The sequence below is a fragment of the Sus scrofa genome, chromosome 3 (assembly GCF_054392235.1).
Source record: "Sus scrofa isolate SSC_HxYL_T2T_F1_AM1 chromosome 3, Sscrofa_HxYL_maternal_Yorkshire_Landrace_v2.0, whole genome shotgun sequence".
Lineage (NCBI taxonomy): Eukaryota > Metazoa > Chordata > Mammalia > Artiodactyla > Suidae > Sus > Sus scrofa.
The window spans coordinates 43,319,801-43,344,075 of NC_139385.1; the positions used below are offsets into that span (position 1 = coordinate 43,319,801).

Here is a 24,275-nt window from a genome sequence, read left to right on the forward strand (position 1 = left end):
CCATTTTTATCAGTTAGAGGACATCAAAATACAATGCAAAGACCATCGAAAGGTGAGAACAGCCAAAGTAGGAGCCAAAGGAAACAGCAGCAATCATGCTGGTACTGAGGCAGGGCCACCAATTCCTTCATTCACTCATGTGCTCAGTTAGCCTGAGCTGGGCTCCTCCCGGCACGGGGGCACAGGGATGGTGCCAGGGTTGCTGTGAGTCACTGGGGCCACCTTGTGGATGAGGGTTTGGATCCAGGTTGTGGTGCCTCCCCTGGTTTGGTCAACCTCTAGCCTGGGTAGCCCTGGGTCAACCTTGGCCAAACATTTCTAAATGCGAGGCACCTGCAAACCCAACCAGAGGGTGCCATCTTTTGTCCCCACATGAGGGAAATACAGCCTTGGCGGACAAAAGCCTGAAGGTTGACCTCCGCTCGGCCTCCAGTGGGCTGACTTCTCTCCAGGGTGCAGTTACATTCCACACCCGTCTCAAGCAATGACAGAGGAAAGAAGTTGGCTCAGTGTGTTTTGCTGGAAATGGGATAGGCAGCTGGCATACTGGAAACTCATATTTAAAATACATCTATCTCTCCCTTCCGTAAAATGAGATCGCATCTCCCGATTCCGATAAAGGACATCTAACTTAAATCCAAGCCTCAGGCTGGAAGCGAGGGCCCAGGCACAGTCCAGCCTGTTCCCAGGGGGCCAGTCATTTTCAGTGCATGTCACAGAGCCCTCTCCCCTCCCTCCAGTCATTGTATTTCTTCGCACAATCATTACTGAGAATATTGAACTACCTTACAGAGACATATTTACTTCTCTTATCTCCCCTCCATCTCTCTTGATTAAAAGCTATGTGTGATATTTGTAGTTATCAAACATCAATATTTGGCATGGATTTGCAGGATGGAGATGGCAGAAGGGGAGGGATCTGACCGTTTCTATAAAGGGGAAAACCCTGAGCAAACAGGCTGCATCTTCTCAGGGGCACTAAGGAGCAGAGACTCATTTCAGAAGGGACCACCCAGACTGCACACCAGCAGGCTTTGTGAAACCAATGATCGGGGCTCGAAATTAGATTCCAGAAAGCCAGCCACCTTCAGAGGGCAGGGGAAGGCGTGAGAATTATGCAGTCTGCCTGACAGCTCTCAGAGCTGGCTAAGACTGCAGCCCCCTTCCCCAAAGAGCCAAGTCCAGCACGCAAACTGGGCAGAGCTGAGAAAACAACAACAGTAGTGTTAATACAATAACGCTTCCCTAGTGCCCACCCTTAACGCTTTACCTATGTTAATTCACTTAATCTTCACAACAGCCTGATTTACCAACTCCTGGTGTGAAAATGTGGTACACAGGGGACCAGCGGCATGGCCAGTCTTACACCAGGAGGAGTGGCAGAGCCCGAAGTCAGTGCCTGCAGCCTGGTCCCCGAGTCTGTGAACAAAACCACCTCACCCCCCTGCCCTCTGTCTCGCAGCCGTTCCCGGACACTGGCATCTCCACGGCAGAGCACAGGTGCCCAGAATTCATGGTCTACGATGCTGCTCTAAGAGCTGCCGGTGTTCTGGAAGCAGAGCCCTGGCTTAAGTCCCCCACCATGCCCACCTCCCTGAATGACTTTCACCAGATTAGCAGAGACTCAGTGCGCCCCTCTGTGAATGGGAGTGGGGAGGTGACAATATCCACATCTGCCCTCTGGGGCATTATAAAGAATCACAACATATGCCTTCAAAGGGCTTGGCGTGCAAGGGAGATTCATATGTATTGATGGGAGTGAAAATCTGTATAACCGCTTCAAAAAAGTTTGGGGTCATATCCCCTAAAACTAAACAGGCCTCTATTCTGCGACCAGATACACCCCATGGTGGCTTCCCAAGAGAACTGGGGGCACATGCCCATCAAACAGCAGGTGCATTGCGCCAAACCGAAAACAACTCAAGTGCTCATCATCGGTAGGAGAATGGATGAATTAATTGTGGTGTAATCAAATGTTGAAACACGATTCAACAATTTTAAGGAGAACAATTACTGATACATGCAATAACGTGACCGAATCGCCCAGGAATGATTTTGAAGGAAACATAGCAGATGCATGTGTCGGGGTCTGTTCATAATGAAGTTCGCCAATGAGCAAGATCAATCCTTGGTGATCAAAATCAGGAGGGTGGTTGGCAAGAGGTAGTCCTGACCTGGATGAGGCACAAGGGAGCCTTCAGGGGTTCCCCACATCACTAAGACTGATTCATTTCAGCAGCAAGCATTTATTGAGTGCCCACTGTATTTTAGGCATTCCCTCAGGAGGTGGGGAGAAGGCTCAGCCCCAACCAGAGTGTGATGCTCCCACTGGAAACCTATCAGAACCCCTGTGTCTCCAGGGGGCACAGCATCCTCAGGGATTTGGGACCCTCACTAAAGAGATTTGCCCCTTTATCTGGCAGCAAGCGGTGCAGGGAAATGGCAGGGCTGCTCGTCAGAGCAGCAGACCCCCACTCGCTGTGCCTGAGGTCGCGAGCACCACTTAGCATTTCATCCTGCAAGCCTGGCTTGCTTTCATCAGGACCACGTGGCCACAATCATGTGCGACATTTTGAAGGGAAAGAATTTAAGCCTCCATGTCTCACTGCCCCGAGTATCAGCTTTGTCCTTCTGCTTAATGCTGTTATCTCGTCCGCACACTTGGTGTTCTGCCGAGCAGATGCTGTGGAAAGGCACATTAGTGATGAGAAGCAGAGCGTGCCTGGAAGCCTGGGTGTCAAGCCGATGACCCCTCTGCTCCGGAGGCCAGCTCCCTGTGGGGCACAGGGGTGGATAGTGCCCAAGGAGGACCAAGGCTCCCCTTCCATCCCTCAGCTCCTAAGCCAGGTCCCAGGGAAGTCTTTCTAAAATGCAGATAGGATCGAGGCAATCAACAGCTTAAAACCGTTCTGTGGTCCCTCACCAATCAGCAAAAGCCCAACTCCTTGCCCACCAGGGAGTGTGGGGGTGTGCCCGCCTCTCCTGCGCATCCCCAACATCCTCCTCCAGAACCTCAGCCAGCCTGAAGTCCATGTCCAGGCTGCCCCTTCTACTTGGAGCCCCCCAGTCCCTGCAGTCAGTGAGAAGACTCCGCTTTGTCCTTCAAGACTCTGTGTCACCTCTTCCGTGGAGCCTTCTCCCACTGCCTATTCAAGCCACCGCCAAATCTGGTATTCTGGCTCCACGAAGATGCATTTGGATGGTGCCTTGATTGTGGGTTTCTTTTTAATCATTGTTGCCATCCTTCATAGACTGCAAGCCCTTGGAGGGCAGGATCTGCGTCTCTGTCATCTTTGTACTTTCTGACTCTTAGCAGTGACTACAACACAGTTTGTTGAAGTGGGGGAGGGAGGGATAGAGGAGAAGGAGAAGCAAGGAAGGAGGGGGAAGTGGAAGGGGGAGAGCATCTAGTGGATGGAGACACTTAATGCAACCAGAGGGACTTAGGAAGAATTTGGGGGCAAGGCTTTTCTGATGGATCTTGGTGGATGGTTAGGAACACGGGCAGTTAGATTTGGGGGGCAACCTCTAGCAGAGGGAATAACCTGAGCAAGGGTCCACAGTCCAGGAAGATGGCACAAGGAGACAGGAGGACCAGCGCTGGAGGAGCGGCGAGAGGGGGCCAAGGTTGGCTTGGAATTGGAGGATTTGTGCTGTATTCTCAGGGCCCATGGAGCTACTGAAACATGATGAAAAGAAGAGAATGCTGGTCAAACAAGGGAGGCTGACCAGTTGGAGAGGGAAGAGCAGGAAGTGGTTGCCGGTTAGGGCTGATTATATCATCCAGAAGTGACGTAAAGAATGCATGGATCAGAGAAGACAGTCCACTAGGCATGTGCCAAGGGGAGAGTGGATAAGCTCTGCTGACTTCAGGTGGGGAATCAGAGAGGGAGAAAAAGGAGCCCAGAGGACAGGAGGGTGGCAATAGCTTTGAATGTGCAGGAAGAGAAGCCACAGGGAAGGCAGGCAGCCAGGCAGCTCCAGGTTGGCTGCTGTGAGTCTCCAGGACACACCTGGCACTGGGGTGGCACCTGAGCTGCCCCTGCCCACTAATCACCCATCATTATAATCGACGGTCCCACTCCATGCTGAATGGCCTTGGCACCATTCCCAAGGCATCTATAAATGGGGTGTCACCTGTCTCCCTTACCTGGTCACAGGCGCCACAACCTGGGATCAGAGAGATGAAAGAGGAAAGAGCCTGGCGGACCCACATCTCACAGATGCAGAACCGGGGTAAAAGCCAGCCTGGAGCTCTTTCTTGTCCATTCTGCTGCCTCTTGGAGTGTCAAACAGGCCACAGGCCTGTCAACACTCGGTCATTAGGGGCCAGAGCAGAAATGACCAAAAAACCTGCCTCAAGAAGAAACTGGCTCCTTTTCTTTTTTTCCTTCTAGAATCTGGCATCAAACCTTGGTCAGCTCCCAGCGGAAGTAAAGGCTGGGCGAGCCAGCGCAGGCGTAAAAGGAACCAAACTGTTTTCTTCCCAGAGCTTCCCAAGCATCCCTTTAAACAACACAGATCATTTTTGCCAAATTCCAAAAGGTGGCAGCATTCCATTAAAAATTCATTTGCTGCTGAGGCTCAAAATTAACACGGGAGGAAGTTAAGACACCTGTGATGGCCAGATGGCCGAGGTCAGGATGGTCAGAGGGCCCAGCACTGGTGGGGGGCTGAGCCTGAGGGAGCGGTGAGCCATCTACTAGTGGATGGAAAGATCCTGGACCAGTGCCCTTGACCCCAAGACCAGAACTTCAGACGCATCTTAGGACATCCAGAGCGCAGGATCAGTGGTGGTCAGACCCCCGGTTCATGCCACTTATAATCCCCTCCACTGGAGGGTTGGCCGGACCTGTGAGCTGCTCTAAACGACAGCAAAGATGAGGTTGCCACTCACATGGTCACGCTCGTATGTACAGACCCAAGGCTCCGTCTCGCTGGCATGCCCTATGGAGTCTCCCGCTGGCCCTGAGAAAGGAAGCTGCCCATGAGAGAGCCAGGGGGCTGGGATCCACAGGCAGCCTCTAGAGCAGAGGTCCACTCTCCTACATCCACAAGGGACTAGACTCTTCCAGCAACAGGGAGACCCCAGCCCCAGCTGACAGGAGTCTCATGAGACACAAGGCCGGGACCCTGGACTTATATCAACTGTGAGATAATAAACAGGTGATTTAAACGGCTAAGTTTCTGATGATTTTTTTATGTAGCCAAAGAAAGGGAATACAATATATTTCTGTTACAGAAACATATAGGGGTCATGAAATGCAGCTCTGGAATGAGGCAGAACACAGTGGAAATTTGGATTGTGCTTCTTAACTGCAGCGTGTTCTCCAGAATAATAGAGAAAGAGAGAAAAATGTGAATGGAATGTTCTATGTGCTGGGCAGTGTCACCGCCATCTGCTCCAGGGTGAACCCCCAAAGCGAGTGAGCATCTCTCATTTCCTAAGCGCCTCTCATCACGTGACCATTTGACAGCAATGACCCCTGATGTTTAAAGACAGGTATGTGCCATGTATCAGGGTATGATGCCACAGCCACTGCGTCCAGGGCCTAAGCCGAGACTCCAGTCTGTTCTAATAGTCGCGAAAAGTGTGGCTGTCTCAGACGTAGGGAGGGGCAGAAAGCCTGCTCTCCAGCCAGGCATCCTCCTGTGGGATCTTTAGCAGGTCAGCAGCCAGGTGTGATTTCTGCCTTATCTGCTGGCTCTGGAGTCAACCCCCCATCTAAGATAGTCCCAGAAATGCTGCCTGTACTACCAAACACAACTGGGTAGCTCTGTTGGACTCAGGAAACAGCCTGGCTTAGGTTCACATTCTGGGCCAACACCCCTTAGCTATGAGACTCAGTGAGTCACTCTCCTCTGAGCCTCAGTGTGCTCACCTGTGAAGTGGGGTTAGGGACAGTTCTTCCCTCACAGGGCTGCTCCAGGGGATGGATGAGATAATGTATTTGAAACCCTGCGCACAATGCCAAGTTCTTCCCAGGTGCCTAATATCACTAGCTATCATTATTATTTCCTTATTCTGGATGCAAGCGAATGGCACCTGCTGTATATAGGAAAGGCCCTTTCTGGGAGGCAGTGTGAAAGTGGAAAGCGGGGGTCAGGAACGGCAGAGCTTCCTGGCTCCTCCTGGACAGCGAGTGGAAAGATGCCAGGGCCTGAGGTACGCTGCCGCCTGGGGTTCCCACAAGCCTGGTCAGTCCCATAAGTCTCATTTTCACTCTTCCAAGGGGACTGTAGCATTTCTATGACAACTGAGAGTGAAACTTTACTAAAATGTCATCAGTTGTGCTGGAAATCTCCCTTAACAGCTCAGCACTCTCTGTTTAATTTCAAAAATAGTCATGATCAATATTATTATTATTACTTCTACTATCATGGAAAACAACCACTCACTGTAAAATAAAATAAAATAAAATAAAAACTGAAGAGTCCAAAAAAAAAAAAAAATACAAAAGCCACCGAGCTGAATTTCCCATCTGCCTTTCTGACCTCTCTGCTTTTCAGAGAAAGGGAGATAGATGAATATAATTGCACGTAATTGGAATCATATGATATATGCTGTGTTTCTCACTCCACAATATGTCATGAGCATCTTTCCAAGTCAATAAACATAAATCCTCTCCACGAAATCCTAGCAGCAGCTCAGCAGTGGGCTTTATAAATGCATGTAATTCACTTAAACAATTCCTTATTGACGGCTACTGAGGGCATATTGTTGTAGTATCGTTTTGTTTTGGTTTTGGGGTTTTTTTGGGTTTTTTTGTCTTTTTATGGCCGCACTGTGGCATATGGAGGATTCTAGGCTGGGGGTCAAATCAGAGCTACAGCTTCGGGCCTACACCACAGTCATAGCAACTCGGAATCTGAGCCGCGTCTGAGACCTACATCAGAGCTCACGGCAATGCCGGATCCTCAACCCACTGAGCAAGGCCAGGGATCGAACCCACAACCTATGGTTCCTAGTCAGATTCATTTCCACTGCGCCATGACAGGAACTCCTCGTTGCAGTATGTTTGCTAATACAATCATCCCTCACCAAACACACAAACGCAGCTACTCACACTCATTTATAATCATCCCCCAGGTGTAACTTCCCAGAAGTGTGATTGCTGGGATCAAAGAATGAACACGTTTTGCACATGGAAACATGGGAAATAAGCTGCCATCCAGGGGGGTTGGTCACCATGTGCTGCCACCAACAGAAGTCACGTTAATGACCACTTCTACCCGACACATTGGGTGGGGGGGAGGCTGAGCCATGGATTCCAGTCAGAAGGACCCGGACCAGAAGCACCGTGAAGGTCAAGGGTGGGGAAGGAGGGGAGGGTTAGGGTCTCCTGACCTTCACAGCATGAATCCCAGGAAGCCTCTAAAATGCTGCAGCCTTGCAGTAAGGGCGGTGGGGGGTGGGGGGAACCAAGCCAGATCGCATCTTTGCCTCCAATAGAGAGAACCCAGCAGCCTTAATGCAGTGAGGCTGGGGGCCAGGAAAGCCTAACCCAACCAATGAAAGCCCAAGCGCATGAAAATGGAGAGCTCAGCCATCACGGGTCTTACTCCAGGCAACGAGCACATCAGGTGGGGAGTTTTCTCCCCACCTTTCCAGCTCCTTTCTCTGCAAAAGCTCCTGCCCTGCACCCCCACTGCAGGACTCTTTGGGGAGTCACTTGCCTGCTCCAGGCTTCGTTTTCCCATCTGCTAAATGGGTTTAGGGTCTTTATGCTTTCTTATCATAGACTGGGTGTGAGGTTACAAGGATCCTGTGTGGAACTCTGAGACCTGGTTGTTTTAAGATTAGGAAAAGTGTGGTGGCCTCCAAAGTGGCCCCCAACCATATAGCAGAGGTGACAGCATGAGACTCCCAAGGACAGGTCACAAAAGGCATTGTGGCCTCTGCCGCACTCTCTTGCTCTCTCTCTCTCTCTCTTTCAGATTGCTCACCCAGGGGGGAAGCCACCAGCCATGTCATAAGTACATTCAAGCGGCTCTAGGGAGACATCTGCACAGGTGGTATGGGGGCCAGCTGACGATAGGGGCTCAGGCATCTTGGAAATGGGTCCTCCAGCCTCTGTCGAGCCTTCAGATGATGGCAGCTCCAGCTCACGAGGGGCCATGAGCCAGAACCACCACTCCCAGATCCCTGACCCACAGGCTATGAGACAATGAACGTTTGCCTCTTAAATCCACTAAGGTGCAGGGTTATTTTTTTTTACATGGCAAGAGATAACAACAACACTTTCCTCCTCCGTGATCCATCTTCCCAAGATGGGGAGGTGATGTCACAGGCTTGGGGTGAAGTCAGAAGACTGTGTCTGGGACAGAGCGGGTCAGAGGGTGGGTCCAGGCTCTGTGCCCTGGGGCACGTTCCTGCTCCTGAGTTTTGGTTTCTTCATTCACCAGTGAAGACAGAGACAGCACGTACCTTATGGGGTCTTCCCGGGGACTGGGTGGAACAGAGATGAAACGTCTGCTCGACTGCAATGGGGGGCAAGACACTCAGTGTGTGGTTGTCCTTTCTCATCACCGTTCCTCCTCTTCCTATTGACATCGCAGATAAATCCTTCTTTCAGGTGACCCAGCCATTAGGTTTATTGTTTTATTTTATTTATTTTTGTCTTTTTAGGGCCACACCTGCAGCATATGGAGGTTCCCAGGCTAGGGGTCCAGTTGGAGCTGCAGCCGCCGGCCTACACCACAGCCACAGCAACTCGGGATCCAATCCAAGTCTGCAACATACACCACAGCTCATGGCAATGCCATATCTTGAACCCACTGAACGAGGTCAGGGATCGAACCCACAGCCTCATGGTTCCTCATCAGATTCATTTCCGCTGCACCACAACGGGAACTCCTGAGGTTTCTTATTTGAAAAAACCCAACCTCAAAATTCTTTTAGGGGAAACAGAGGCCAAGAGGTGGGACCTTTAAGAATCAAGCTTTGTACCAAGAATCAGCATGATTGGGGCATCAGAAGAAAGGACCCGACATACAGAGCACACACATGGACCCTGCCCGGGGCCAGGCGAACATCTCTGGTAAAAGACTCTACTCTCTGTCGTCCCCATATCACTGTCCCCACGTCTCGCCATTATCTGCACCATTACTCTTTCCATACTCTAATGTCCACGCTTTTTTTTCTTTAAGCCAATTCTTTTTTAGTTTTCCCATAAATATTTTCTAAGGAAATTTCACATCACTACCATGACTAGAAAGCCAGGATCACCTCATCATAAAACCAAACAGAATGATCAATACAAAACCACAACAGCGAAAGTCCATGCACCCCTCGATCTCATCTCGGCACCCAAGCAGACCGCAGTTTGGGAGCCATCACACCGTTAACACATCCTAGAGAGGCCGGCAGGAGGGATTCTGGAGTTGTACGCAGGGGGCATCTTTCTGGCGTACACCTGGATGACAGGTGGGAGTGCACAGGCATCCACATCCTGCACCACCCACAGTCACATTCATTCTCGAAAGACCCCAAGTCCAACGCCACGATGCAGGGCTCAGTGAGCATGCCTGTCTTTCCCGCAGGGACGGTAAACTTCCTTCCCACTGTCCCAGCACCTTGGGGCCCATCCTCACATTCAAAAGCAAAGAGACGGGCCTATGGCCCCTCCCCCAACCAGGCCCCCTCCCCCGATCTGCTCCCCAGGAGACCTGCCCTTCTCAAAAGGACCTCAGTTTTCCTATCATGTGCCACGGCTGAGACCCAGGCCCGGGTGTTTGCTAATAGAAATTCTGTGAGTGCCTGGGAACCTTTATTCCCCTCAAACCCAGTTACTTCTCCCGCAAGATCAGTTTCAGGTAAAAACCACTCCCGGTGATTGATGACGGCGACCAAAGGAGGCAGAAAAGGAGGCAAAAGCAGTTTCAAACGCTAATCTGTTCAGCAAAATGCCTCTACTTACTGGGTCTTGTGGGCTGTTCTTGGCACCGGACAGGAGGGCTGGATTTTCAGATGTGTAGTCCTGGCAAAAACAAAGATAAAAACAGGTGAGGGGGAGTTCCCGGCGTGGCACAGCTGAAAGGAATCCGAAGAGGAACAATGAGGTTTCGGGTTCGGTCGCTGGCCTCGCTCAGTGGATTAGGGATCCGGCGTTGCCGTGAGCGGTGGTGTAGGTCACAGACATGGCTGGGATCTGGCATTGCTGTTGCTGTGGCGTAGGCTGGCAGCTGTAGTTCCAGTTAGACCCCTAGCCTGGGAACTTCCATATGTTGTGGGTGTGGCCCTAAAAAGCAAAAAATAAAAATAAAATAGGTGAGGGAACCCAGGGTGAGGAAAAAATTCTAATTCGGAGCAACATGGTTTAGCATGATCCTTGGGTCTCTCACCAGCTTGGGGCACTGGGTGTGCCCACCCTCCCCTGCCCCCACTCCTAGAGCGGGTCTAGACCTGCACTGCCCAGTACGACAGCCACTAGCCACGTATGGCTGGTCTGAATTGAAATGTGCTGGAGCGCTAAACTGCACACTGGGTTTTAAAGACACTAACGAGAAAAAAAAAAAAAGTAAAATATTCCTTTAATATTAATATCTCATTAATATTTTCAGATCGATTACATGTTAGAAAGATAATATTTAATAATATATAAAAATAAAGTGTATTATTAGATTTAAATATATAAATATATTATGAATATTTCAAACAAAATATATTGTTACAATTAATTCCATCTGTTTCTTTTTACTTTTTAATGTGTCTACTAGAAAAATTTAAATTCACACGTGGCTCTGGTGAGATCTCTATGAGGCAGCGCTGGTCTAGCTGTTCTCTGAGTGTGGACACTCTATCCTAGCCTGAGGGCACAGGGGGCCCCCCGGAGAGCCACACCTAGCCACCCTGTTACTTTCCACTGTGGCAACAGCCCACGTTTATGGAGCACCTATCCGCTTGGTGCTTTTCGTGCCTTTCCCTCTTTAACCCTCACAGGGAGCAAAGAAGGAGGTTTTCATCTCGGCCCCATGTTGTAGGCGGAGAAACACACAGGGGCTGAGAACTTGTCCCAGGTGACTCAGCATGGATGCTGTGGAGCCAGACTTAAACCAAGATGTGAGCAGGTGGGTGTTAGTCACTGTGGCCGAATTCTCCCTCTGATGCCCCTGGCCACTTCTCCAGGACACGCTGCCCACAGGGATGGGTCATGGCCAGTCCCCATCCTAGTCTGATGCCAGCGCCCTCCAAGAGATGCTAGCAGTGCCTAAAGCTCCACGTGTTCGTTAAGGTCATTGGGATTTCACCTCAAGTCACCCTTAGGCCTCCTGGGCAGAAAGGGAGGCATGTGTATGTGTGTGCATGTGTGTGGGGGGGGCATGCATGCATGTATGTGCGTGTGCGTGTGTGCATATGTGTATGTGCAAGTGTGTGTGCGCACGCGCGTGTGTATGTTATGTGTGTGCATATGTGTTGTGTGTGTGTGCATGTCGGCGCATGTGTGTGTGTGTGTCCGTGCATGTGTGTCCATGCCTGAGAGAGATTGAGATAAGGACAGAGACCCAGAAACCAAAAGAGACAGAGACTAAAAACAGGAAGAGAGGGAACGAGGGAAGGAGCGGCACCAGCCGGCTACCCAGACCCACCCCCACAGCCGTCCTGAGAGCCATTTCTGCACACAGTTCTGAACCCCCCTGGAGAAAACCGACTCTGCTTGTCATTTCCCAATGTTGCGGTTTTCCCATGGTCGGCAGTTATAGAAAACGCTGACAACAGAAGATCAAAGTTGTCTTTGAACCTCTCCTCCCTGTCCACAGAGAGCAGACCTCACGCCCCCTCCCCAGGTTACCAAGACGAATTAATGAATTAAGGAAAAAAAGGAAGGGAGGGATGGACTTAAGCACAAATCATAGTCCCCTGTCCAGCGACTGCCCAGAGCAGCCGCCTGAGCGGGAGAGGAGGGGGAGGACGTGGCCAAAGGGCGATTCTCCTGACAGATGCACCAGTTCTCCTTTGACAGGTGTCCTTTGGCCTGAGAATGGCTGGCTCCCCTCGATCCCTTCTTGGCCTCATTGTAGAGACATTTAGACACACCAACCAAAAGCTGTGCCTGAGTGATGAGCTCAGCCCAACGGCAGGACTCAACCCGCGGACGAGACTCAAATATTACAGAGCCCCTGGGATCCCTGTCTCCTGTACAGTCTTTTCTTTGAAAGGGACCCTGCTGTCACAGCTGTGCCAGGTGATGTGTCCCTCTGCCCACTTCCAGTCTAGAGATGCACAGTTGCCCAGGCGGCACTGGTCATGGGCTCTCCCTCAGGAGCAGGAGCCAAGGTGAAGATGGTCATGGGCTCTAGGTTTCCAAAGTATTCTTGTTCAAGGCCAGTATTGGCTCCATAGCAGCCACTAGTTCTGGGAAGGTGAATCTGGGGTGAAACCAAAATTCAGAGCCTTCCAGAAGAAGCTGATTAAGAGGGATGAGAAGAGAGGTCCCAGGTGAGCCATTCCCCCAGCGGCCCGAATCCCCGGACTGGAAAGAGACAACTAACTTACATGCAAGTATGACCTTACCTGGAAACCTCGTCAACCAAGGAACTGCCTCCCAGCTGCCCCTGTAGTGCGTCTTCCTCTCTCTGCCCCATGCTCACTTCCCGCCCCCTCCCACCAGCCAGGGGCCTCCCCTCCCCACTCGCCTGAGCGCAGGGTCCCAGAGGCCCTGGCTCCACTCGGCTGACCATCCCTCACTGAGCTGTGCTTCCCTCCAAGTCAATCAGCCAAAGCAGAGGAGCCTTCACCCCGAGAGAGGGGCCATACCAGTTCAGGGTGCCCTCCTCCTCAGCCCCTCTCTGCCCTTCCCACCTCTTGCAGGCCTTTCCACAGCCCTGCCATGGTGCACACACCTGCCTGGGCTGGCAGCCCCCCTCCCGCTTAGCACAGCCCTGTATTGTCCTGAACAAAGCAGCCGACTCAACACCCAAGCCCCGTGTCCCTGTCTCCCTCCTCACCCTGAAAACAACGAGAGGCATGTAAATAGGTTCTAAGCCAGACTGGGGAGACAGAGATGAGATAAGAGACACCGTCACTCAAAGACGGGGAGGGGGGCACCAGCTGTCTCACATGGTTTTCGTTCCCAGAAAGCCTTGCGTGTCTCCCTCGGTCATTACAGTGAAACCTCCACAGCTTCCGATTCAGGCTGGTCCATCCTAATGAGACCTCAGGACAAGAGAGATCTGCCTGCCTCCCCTCCGCAGGCCGCAGACAGGCCCCTAAGCTGGTCATCTCCCCAGATGCTGCCCCCTCTCTTACCTTTGCCCCACGTGCAGCTGCCCCCCTTCCCTGGGCCTCACATCCTCCTGGGAAGTCCAGCCCTCTGCCCTTGGACTTACTGCCTCTTGTGACTCAGTTACAGCTTCTAGAAGCTGGGGTACAAATCGCCAGCAGCAGGGACAGGGACTGAGCCCATTTATTAATTTATTTATTTTTAGGGCCAAACCTGTGGCCCAAGGAAGTTCCCAGGCTAGGGGTCCAATCAGAGCTGCAGCTGCCAGTCTATTCCACAGCCACAGCAACATGGGATCTGAGCTGCACTGATGACCTACACTGTAGCTGGCAGCAGTGCTGGATCCACTAAGCAAGACCAGGGATTGAACCTGCATCCTCACGGACACTATGTCCAGTTCTTAACCCACTGAGGCACAATGGGAACTCCTGAGCCAGTTTAAACAACGGCCATGGCAAAGAGCCCCTGGGGACCATCTAGCCTCACCCTCTCAGGGACTGGGCACAAACAGGTGTGAGCTCCTGGATAGCATTAGAATATGACACTGCCCGAACAAAAATGAACTTTAAAGGGTTGATCCTTCAGGTTAACAGAAGACCAAGACTGTGGCTACTTAAAGCCTCCTGAGTGATGGACAAAAGGTGAGAGATTGGGGGCACAGTGGGGTCTCAGAGACAGAGCCAGTAAGACCTGTGGGGAACCCAGCTGTGAAAGACAGATGGGGTCAGCTCTCCAAGGCTCTGCCAGGCGATCCAGCCCCACTGCACCCTAAAAGGTCCCGACCACGAGGGTGTGGTGCTCTTTGAGAAGTCTGGGTGCTGAGAGAAACAGGGTGGGATGAGGAGCCTAAGCCTAGGTGATCCCAGACAACACATATTTCCACCACCCCGTGGAGACCGCATGTGCCAAAGCAAAATGTCAAAATAACCCCTTAATTTGTGAACTGTTAGAGGACATAACATACTCAATCCAATCATGTAGGTTCTTTATCATCTCAGACTGATGAATGCCTTTCTAATTATAACACCAAACCTAGAAAATCTAAATTTTTTTGTCATTTTCTTTTTATTTTTTTCCATGCCTTCTTTATTTTTTTTATCTAAATTTTTGGATAAAAAGTTTTCTGCATGGAAAATAATACCATAAAGAAAAAGACAACAAAGGATAATACAAAAAAAAAAAAAAAAAAAAAAGCAGCGGGGATGTCCAGCCAGTTCACAGAGGATGTGGCGGTGCAAATGTCTGTTACTGACACTAAGACGTCCTCGACTTCACACATAATAAACGAAATGCAAATTAAGATGATGTCATTTTTTTTTTTTTTTACCAAGATTGGCAAAGATAAAAGTCAAACAAAGTGTCAAGGCCATGAGTGCAGAGACACATTTTCTTATACTTAGTGGAATTAGACATTGAGCAACATTTTAAAAGTTGATAGCATTTTTTTTTTTTTTTTTTGGTTGTGTCCATGGCTTGTGAAAGTTCCTGGGCCAGGGATGGGACCCACATCATAGCAGTGACCCGAGCTGCTGCAGTGACAATGCCTGCTGCACCACAAGAGAACGCCAAAGTTGATAGTATTGAAACTGGATTTTTTTTTTTTTTTTTAGGGCCACACCTGTGGTATATGAAAGTTCCCAGGCTAAGGGTTGAATTGGAGCTATAGCTGCTGAACTCCACCACAGCCACAGCAACACCAGATCCAAGCTGTGTCTGTGCCCTACACCAGAGCTCAAGGCAATGCCAGATCCTTAACCCACTGAGAGGGACAGGGACTGAACCCATTTCCTTATGGATACTAGTCAAGTTCATTACCGCTGAGCCACCGCAATGGGAACTCCAAAACTGGCAATTCTACTTCTAGGAATCTCTGCTATAGAGTGTCTGCCCATGGGAGAAATGGCCAATATCAAGGATATTTGTTGAAGCAATTTTTTTCATTACAAAACAACAACAGCAACGTAAATTTCCATTATTCAGAGACCAAGTAAATAAGGTATGATGCATCCAGACACCCCTAGAAAATATAATGATGTGGATCACTACAGAATGGTGGGGAAATGGTAAAACACAGTGTGGTATGCAGAGCGTGCCACAGTCTGGTCACTGTTTTAAGAATACATGCATATATATCACACGCACTGCAACCTCCAGAGGAATAGACGAGAAACACAATGCTGATTATAGAGAGAGAAACTAGTTGGCTGAGCAGGATGGAATAGGAAAGAGAAAATTTTATTTCTCCCATTCTTGAAATGTGTGCTCTGGTCTGGCACGAATTATCAATTACAATCTTAACATTTTATTTTGAAAGGAAAATAATTTGAGGGAATAGTACACATAAATACTAGCAAAGCCCTCTGGGTCCAAAGTCATTTCTAGACATTTTCTGAAAAATAATTTAGTTTGCCTAACGTGTCAAATGATTTGGGGTTGCTTGGGAGGACAAGAGCCCTGCCAATGTACTCTGAATACAGGAATGTTGGCTTTGGGGGGATTCTTTTAAAGGTTGTTTTTAACCAGGAAATGCAAGTATGTGGCATGCAAGCCGCAATCGCCCCTCAGGTTCCCAGGGCAGGCAGTACTAATCAAGTTCTGCATTTTCCTGCCCAGATGCAGTCTCAGAATCCATCCCGAACACACTCGGAGAGGCTGCCCTATCTAGGCATGCTGCCGCGACAGCTGACATCAAACCCCATCTCTGGTAGGAGAGCCACAGGGTGAGGCCAGAAACGGGGAAGCAGGGTCCCCCGCCACGTGGCTCCTCGGCAACCCCACCTGGATCTGGGTGCAAGGTTATGTCAGCAGCCTCTCAGCTCCTGGTCTCCTCGGCAGGTGGGAGCGAGGCAGCCAGCTTCCCAGGGCCCATCTTATGAAAATGTTATCTGGGCCCCACCTGCTCTCCCTGACTCAAACCGCCAGAGCCGTTCTGAGTAAACGCCGGTTAACCTTCAGCAAGGAACTCAGGCTCCCTCACTTCCACCAACTTAGAAAATTCCGTGTAAATGTCAGATTAAGCGCCTCAGTCCTTTGCTTTTAAAATGAGAGATAAAATTTAGCTCCCTATTCCCAGATGTTAAAATCTCTGCTTCTCCCCGGGGCAAAGAAATCAATGTGAGTAAGCTCCGTATTCTTTTCCCTTGGAACACGACCACTTCCAGCAATTTATTTGACTGACTATGCCTTCTATTACCATGTAAATTGTTTCAGACTGCAGGAAAAAAAAGTATTAATCTCCTCTCAGTAAGTCATAAAATAAAGAAATCAATTTCAAGGTCAATTTAGCCCAAATAACACCTGCTGCCCCTTTTTGTAACATGCAGGCTCCTCTGAAACGCTAGGCTGTTGTCTAAGACATCAATATGCAGCTATGGAAAACTGGGTTTCACATCCGTCAGGGCAGCACCAGAGGAGACCCTGGCCCCGTGGCCCAAGGGCTCTGAGGGTGAATTTGAGAAGGAGAGGGTCACCAGGACTCAGTAAACAATCCGCTGCAGGTCAGAGCAGGGGGATGGAAGGAGAGCTGCAAAGAGGGTCAGGTAGAGTTCCAGGAAGGAGTCTGGCTGACTTTCTGTGTGACTCCAGGAAAGTCACTTAACTTCTCTGAGTTTCAGAATCTATATGTGTAAAATTATTTTTTAAAAAAAACAAAAATAATTGAGGGCTAGGTCATCTTACAGGACCCATCCACCCAGTTAATTGTGGATTTTGTCAAAAGTTAGACACCCAGGGTTTTTTGTAGCTACCCCTCATCAAGAGACAGACTAGTGTAGCGATTAAGGAAACAGGCTGTGGAGTCTGACTGCCAGCACTCAAACGGTCCTGAGTCCATTGTGAGCCTCGTGACTTTGATTGAGACACTTAATTCCTAGGCTCTGAGTTTTTTCACCTGGAAGATGGCAGTAATAATGTCACCCATTTCTAGAAAGAGAGAACCACCACACTCCTACAATGAAAGTGAAAACTGAATGAGGAGGATGAGATTTGCCCAAGGTTGCACAACTCAGGGGAGCAGCTCAGGTCTGAACCCTGGAGACCCAGTCTCCAAGCCATCACAAGCCATACACCCCTGCCACCGCCCAGAACATGGCCTCCCAGTTTTCCTGGCGTCATGATGGATAAGGCACCACATAAGCCCTAGAACCTATGGCAGGTAGTCACAGCCCCCATGAGACTTTCTCTCCAAAATGCTGTGGCTGAAAAAGGCATCTCCCTGGCACACCTCCATTCCCTCCATCATTCCAAAAACCACCCATAAGGAGGTCACAGAACGAGGTCAGCAGCTTCCCACAGGTGGTTCAGAACCTAGGAGATCACTGGAACCACCCATCAGGTTCCTCCTCACCCTGGTCCCAACCTGACCCATGGCCTCACACAGGCTTTGGTTTTTCAACTACCTTCAGATGCCCCTAGGGAGCCATGGTATCCAGGGAGCCGCAAACCATCCTCTCTTTGCTTCTGCAAAGACCACCCCCATATTCCCACCTGCCCATCCAGTCAGCCCCCGAGCTGTACCACTTTACCTGTGAAATATTTCCACCTGTGGGCTGCCTGTTCCATATGGCAGCCCCGATGCTCATGCCTCAACTCAGAGCACCTCCGCTGCAGCAGTTCCAACTAAGTACAGCCTCCTTGACCCCGCATTCTCTCCAACTAGGCCCATTCTCTATGCCAGAGGGCATGTCTTCAAGTGAAAAGTGGTTCACATCGCTCCCACTTAAACACTCTTTCAGTCCCTGCTCCCAAGGTCATGGGAACACTGTGGAGTGCAGCTCGATGGAGCGGGGGGCGGGGGGGTGTATCATGGTCTGTCCCTTGAACGTGTCCCTCGGTTATGGAGACATGAACAGACCGCATCTGCCAACACTAGCCCTGGTGCAGTTCTAGAGGAAGTGCTGGACCTCCCGGGACGGGACGCTAGGCTAGAAAAGCAAAGCTCAGTTAAATGCGCATTTCCCATGTGTTTCAATGTATGTGATGACACAGCTCGTTACCTGTCAGAAGCTAGACGGTGACTTGGGCTCTGTGTCACAGAGCTCAGCCACTCTCTCTTAAAACAGGTTTATTGTGACCAAATTCACACAACATACAGTTCTCTCATTTAAAGTGTATGCTTCGGTGGTTTTGAGTATCCTCACAGACATATGCAACTATCACCACTGTCATTTTTAGGGCCTTTCCACCATCTCAAAAAGAAGGCCTGTATCCTTTGGTTATCACCCACTCTCCCTCCAGAGCCTCCAGTCCTTGGCAACCACTGATCTACTTTCTGTCTCTATGAATTTCCCTAATCTGGACATTCACAGAATGGAATCATACAATATGCGGACTTTTGTGACTGGCGTAATATTGATCGAAGCTGTAGCATGTATCAGAACTTTGTTCCTTTTTATGGCTGAAAAGTATTCCATTGTGTGGATGGAAATGGACCACACTTTGTTTCTCTGCTCGTCTGTCGATGGACATTTGGGTTGTTTCCACCTTTTGGCTCTCATGAGCAATGCTGCTATAAATATTTACGTGCATGTTCTTACGTGGACATATGCTTAAACTCTCTTGGGTAAACACCAAAGAGTAGACTTGCTGGCTCGTGTGGTAATGCACATGGCAAAGCATAATGGTCCTATGGTTTAATCATGTGAGGAAGACTGTTCTCCAAAGCAGCTGCACCATTTTACATTCCCACCAAGAGAGTTCCAATTTCTCTGCATTCTCGTCAACATTTGTATATTACCTGTGTTTTGATTGGACCAACCTAGTGGGTGCGACGTGGGGTTTCACTGTGGTTTTGATTTGCATTTCCCGGATGACTGGCCATGTTGAACATCTTTTCATATGCTCGTCGGCCATTTGTGTCCCTTCCTCGGAGGATTGGCCATTCAGATCCTTTGCCTATTTTTAAACTGGGGTATTTGTCTTGATGTAATGGAGTTAGAAGGGTTCTTCTTACAGTCTAGGTACAAGTCCCTTATCAGAGAGATCATTAGCAAACATTTGGAACTATATGGTCCCTTCTGAACAGCGTCTTACACCAAAGCAGCTTCATCCTGTCTGCCATAGATAAGGAACCAATGTTGCAATGTGAAAAGGGGCAATGTCACAGCACCTTCTCAGAGCTTTCACTCCTGGCTCTTCTGAGGGTTAGGACCTGGACATATGTTTTGGAGGTCACTATTCAGCCCTTTCAGCAAACAAGAAATGCCAGGACTTGACCCCACACAAATCAAGCCAGGCTTTCTGGAGGTGAAGCATGAGTTTTGGTCATTCTTCACCCTCCCTAGGTGATTATGATGGACTGTCAGGCTGTGAACTGTGGGTCAAAGTCCAGAGGAGATGCTTTGGCGGTTAGGGGGGGCTGTCCTTTGAGGAATCAAGATCACCCCACGGGGTGGCAGGACACATGCAAGTAGCAGTGCCAGATTCCTGATGGTGAGATCCCGTGGTTCTCATGTACCCTGGCAGTTCCTAACCCTCTGACTGCTCTCTCCAGAAAGAGGCAAGCGAGTACAGACAGAGAATATTCACAAAGGAAAAACCAGCTGAGTGCAGAGGGCAGCCATGGATCCCGGACAACTGTCTGCAAAGTTTAAAGACCCCAAACAGAGCCAAAACGTGGGAAACAACTCAAATGTCCACCAAGGACCGAATGGATAAACAAATGTGGTCTATCCAGGCAACAGTATTATTTAGTCATAAAAAGAAATGAAGTTCGGATACATGTTGCAACATGGGGGAACCTTGGAAATATTATACTAAATGAACTAAGCCATGTACAAAAGCCACATGTTGTATGATTCCATTGATGTGAAATGCCCAGAATAGGCAAATCGGTAGAGACAGAATGCAGACTAGGGGTTTGGAGGGCCTGGGGGGAGGGGAGGAAATGGGGAAGAACTGCTTAAATGGATACAAGGTTTTGTTTTGCAAGATGAATATGTTTGGGAACTAGATGGGGATGATGGTTGCACAATGCTGTGAATGAACTAAATGCCACTGAGTAGTTCACTTCAAAATGATTAATTTTATGTTATGTATATTTTACCTTTGTTTTTTCTTCCTTAATAAGAACCAAAAAAAAAAAAAAAAATCCATCAGACCCAGATATCTCTCCCCCTTTTGCTGCCTGGACCATTTTTTTTTTTTCAAATAAAAATAAACATGTAGGAGTTCCCGTCGTGGCGCAGTGGTTAACGAATCCGACTAGGAACCATGAGGTTGCGGGTTCGATCCCTGCCCTTGCTCAGTGGGTTAACGATCCGGCGTTGCCGTGAGCTGTGGTGTAGGTTGCAGACGTGGCTCGGATCCCGCGTTGCTGTGGCTCTGGCGTAGGCCAGTGGCTACAGCTCCGATTCAACCCCTAGCCTGGGAACCTCCATATGCCACGGGAGCAGCCCAAGAAATAGCAACAACAACAACAACAAAGACAAAAAGACAAAAATAAATAAATAAATAAATAAATAAACATGTAAAACCACCCTACTACATGCATCTGTACCATCAAGAGAAACTTTCTCCTCTGTTCATCTCAAAAGCCATACAAATGAATAGGCTATGTATCAGGAAGGGCTAATAGAGTTACTGACTCATTGCATCAAGAAATAAGCACAAGCAGGAGTGGAACCTTGGTCCCCTCAATGTGTGGAGAGTTTCAGTTTCCTGGGAGCAAGTGAGGTGCAGTGAATGGGTCACTCCTGGTGCAGGGCTGACCTCTGACCCCCGAGGTAGCTGACACTCAGGTAGCCTACCTGCGCAGGCTGCTATGCAAGGCAAGGGTTCTGAGCATGGAAGCTGGAAAGGTATGACGTGTCTGGGAGAGAAGCAATGCTTCATCACCCTGCCCTTGCGAGGAAACGCAAGGCATGGAAAGTGTCACTGGCACATGGGCAACAATATCTAATGAGACGTGGGGAGACGGGGCATACAGAACTCCCAGAAAAAAAAAACACTGGGAGACGCTATGTGGCGATTGAGGAGGGCATTAGCGATGCGAGAGGAAACTTGGACATCTTTCTGGCTCGAGACGCTGAACACGGCACTCAAGTTTTCCCAAGGACGAGAGCAGCGGGAGGCTGGTGAGGGAGACGTGGGTTATTACAGGAGCTTTTGCAAAATGAAGTCGGGGAGAATGGCAAAACAAGTGAAGTGTTAAATAAATACTTCCTGAATGGAATCACAAGGGAGAAGACTAAAATTAGGATGTCTGACAAGGGCTTTTTATCCAATCTGCCCAGGATTTCTTGAGGGTTCCTGGGAGAGACATTGTCAGTAACCCCCACAAAATCATGGGCCATTTATGCAGAAAAGGGACACTTGGAGCATGGAGCACTGGGCAGGCTGATTAGAGGGACGTGCTTGGGGCCCCATGGAACCAGAGATGCCTGGAGGCGCCTGAGATCTCTGGGCCAACCCTGGAGGCCAGTCCCTGCAAAGAAAGAGGCACCAGCCAGAGAACCGCTATACCGCAGAGTTAAGAGTGTGGGCTCTCCTTCAAGCATCCTGCTCTTGCAGTAGAACCATGACCTTGACGAGCCCTCTCTGCTTCTCCAAGCCTCGGCTTTCCTATTTGTACAGCAGGGATGACAGCCTTCATCACAGGAGGCTATTCAATGAGACGCTCATCAAAGCCCGATCAGTCATAACTGTTCTCATCCCCGTGTCACAGAGAGGCAACTGAGGCCCAGGATGTTAGATAACACTCATGGATGCCCCTAAGCTGTGTACTGGCTTTTGCTGTGTGTGTAGCATTCTGCAGCAACAACTCTGCATGAATCACGTCATTTGATCTCTAGCACCTATGAGACTCAGACACCAAACTGGACCTCTCCCTAGCTGTGTGACTTTGGGTGTGTTATACAACCTCTCTGTGCCTCGGTTTCCTCCTCTGATAAAATGGGGAGCACCCGAGAGGCTGCTGTGAGGCTAAGTGGGTTCCCAGGCATAAAGGTCTGAGAATAAGACGCGGCACGAGCTCATAAACATGACTACCGATATTATCACTGACATCAGCTCATCTCACAGTCGAGGCCCAGGGAGGTTGAGGAAGGTGCCCATAGGTCTGCGTGGCTATGTGCACACACTAAAAAGGGATAGCGTCTGTCTGACTATCTAGCCTCCACTCTTCCTTCCTTTGCTTCACTCAGTGATGCCTCTCCTGGGAAGTTCCCAGGCCCATTGGGACGCTGCAGAGGTTACGACAATGTGCTTTGAGCCCAGACCAGCCTGGGTTCAAGTCCCAGCTCTGCTCTCACTTCAACATGTGACCAGAGAGGGGTCTTTAACCTCCGTCTTGGTTTCCTCATCTGTAAGGGGGGTAGGGACCCTAACAGCACATCGGACCCTCAGTACGTGGTAATGTCAGTGCTTTTTGCTGGCTCTAGTCAACACCGTGTAGATGGTGAGACACTGATCGCTCATCACCTCCTTGCTCAGCCGATCAGAACCCGCCCTCCCCAGCCTGGCTCTGCCGGCGGCCTGTGTGCGGTCTGTCTCCATGGCCAGCCAACAAAGGACAGCTTTGTGGGAGGGTGGGCTGGTCTTCAGGGGGCCGGGTATATAAGCCAAGTCCCCGGGATTAGGGCTCCCTCGAGACTGCCTCCCTGCCGAAGACGGAACCATCAGCTCTTTTCACAGTGAAATAATTGCAAGTTTGAACGTGGATTCGATGCCGAACAACTGCAATTAGAAGCCACCTTCTGTTCAGAACAACTGCTGCTTAAATGTAATCCCTGCCTTGTGCACAAACCCCAAATGAGTGTCTCAGTTTTGCCTTCAGCTACGCTTACTTGTCCACATTAGAGCATCCTCGCTTCCATGCCTAACGCTCCCACCTCTCGACCTCTCAGTGCTTCTCTCTGTTCCTCGGCCAAGTCCACACACCCTACCTGGGGCAACAAGGCCCTGCCTGTTGTCTGACCCCGGCTCTCTCCTTCATGCTCTTCCTCCATGCCTGACCCTCTCACTTTCTCTCTGGCTGCACCTGCTGTCACCCCCCACCCGCCCTTGGAAAGCTCTCTAGTTCTGTTCTGCTGTTGAACTCCTACACATCCTTTGGACCCCAGTCCAAACATCACCTCCTCCAGGAAGCCCTCTGTAATGTGCCACACCAGGTAAGAAACCCCTGCGACATACCCTCATCCCACTTGCAGCACTGGGTATATTGTGGCACTTCCTAAAGCTTGCAATTACTAATTTGCATTAGTTATTTGCATCCTTGCATAATTATTACGTGGGTTAACAACTGGATAACAGTCTCCTCCAAGAATTGTGCCCCATCTGTGACCCACAGGTGCTGCTTTTTCTACCCCCATGCAGTCTCCACTGGCACACAGAAGACACCACTACATATGTGTTGAGTGTATTTAGTCACATAAGTGGCTTATTCTCCCTAATGAGTACAATCTGCTGCAGGTAGAGCCTGGGTCTTGGCCACATCTAAGTTCCTCATGGAACCCAGCATGGTCCCTGGCACATAAAAAGCACTCAGTCTGAATGGAAGCATTTTTAAGCAGACTCCTGCTTTAGTTACTATTATCGTTTTTGTCAGAAAAGTGCAAATATGAGCCCAGGGCAGCCCTTCCCCATGTTCCTCTGGATCCAGTCAAGTGCAGTCTCTGAGAGCCTGAACTTGAGTATTTGCACTTACTCCAAAAGACAGAAATGTTTTCCATCTCATTCTGATCCCACCCCAGCCCTGACCACAGCCTGAAGACTTCTATGCAGGAGGTCTGGAGATGAAGGAAATGCCTCTTGCTTGGCCTGTCCCAGGAGAGCTCTGGCCTGTTCTCACCACCGCCACCCCCTACCCCCACCCCGTGGGACTAGGAAGTGGCAGAGAGGGACCCACCTCCATGTATGCATACGGCTCCAGGCTCACCTCTGAGAAATGAGATCATTAAGACGGGTCGCAACATCAGTGTAATGCCATCTGCTGAACAGATTCCTGCCTCTGGGTTGCCCTTGGCTGGAATCCCACCAGTTTGCCTTTAATTAAACCTGAACGTAGGAGTTCCCCCCCCCCACCTGCCCCCACCCCACGCAGGCGATGGAATCTGG

The 24,275-nt window shown here is 49.8% G+C and overlaps 1 protein-coding gene across 6 annotated transcripts in view; it reads right to left on the reverse strand.

Annotated features, from left to right (window-relative positions):
• Window positions 1-24,275, reverse strand: part of RBFOX1 (RNA binding fox-1 homolog 1) — a 2,264,635-nt gene that overhangs the window by 1,942,111 nt on the left and 298,249 nt on the right. For all 6 annotated transcript variants that reach the window (XM_021088068.2, XM_021088064.2, XM_085017635.1 and 3 more), the window contains exon 3: window positions 9,921-9,980. In XM_021088068.2, coding sequence (XP_020943727.1) covers window positions 9,921-9,980 — 60 coding nt within the window. The remainder of the gene's footprint in view (window positions 1-9,920; window positions 9,981-24,275) is intronic.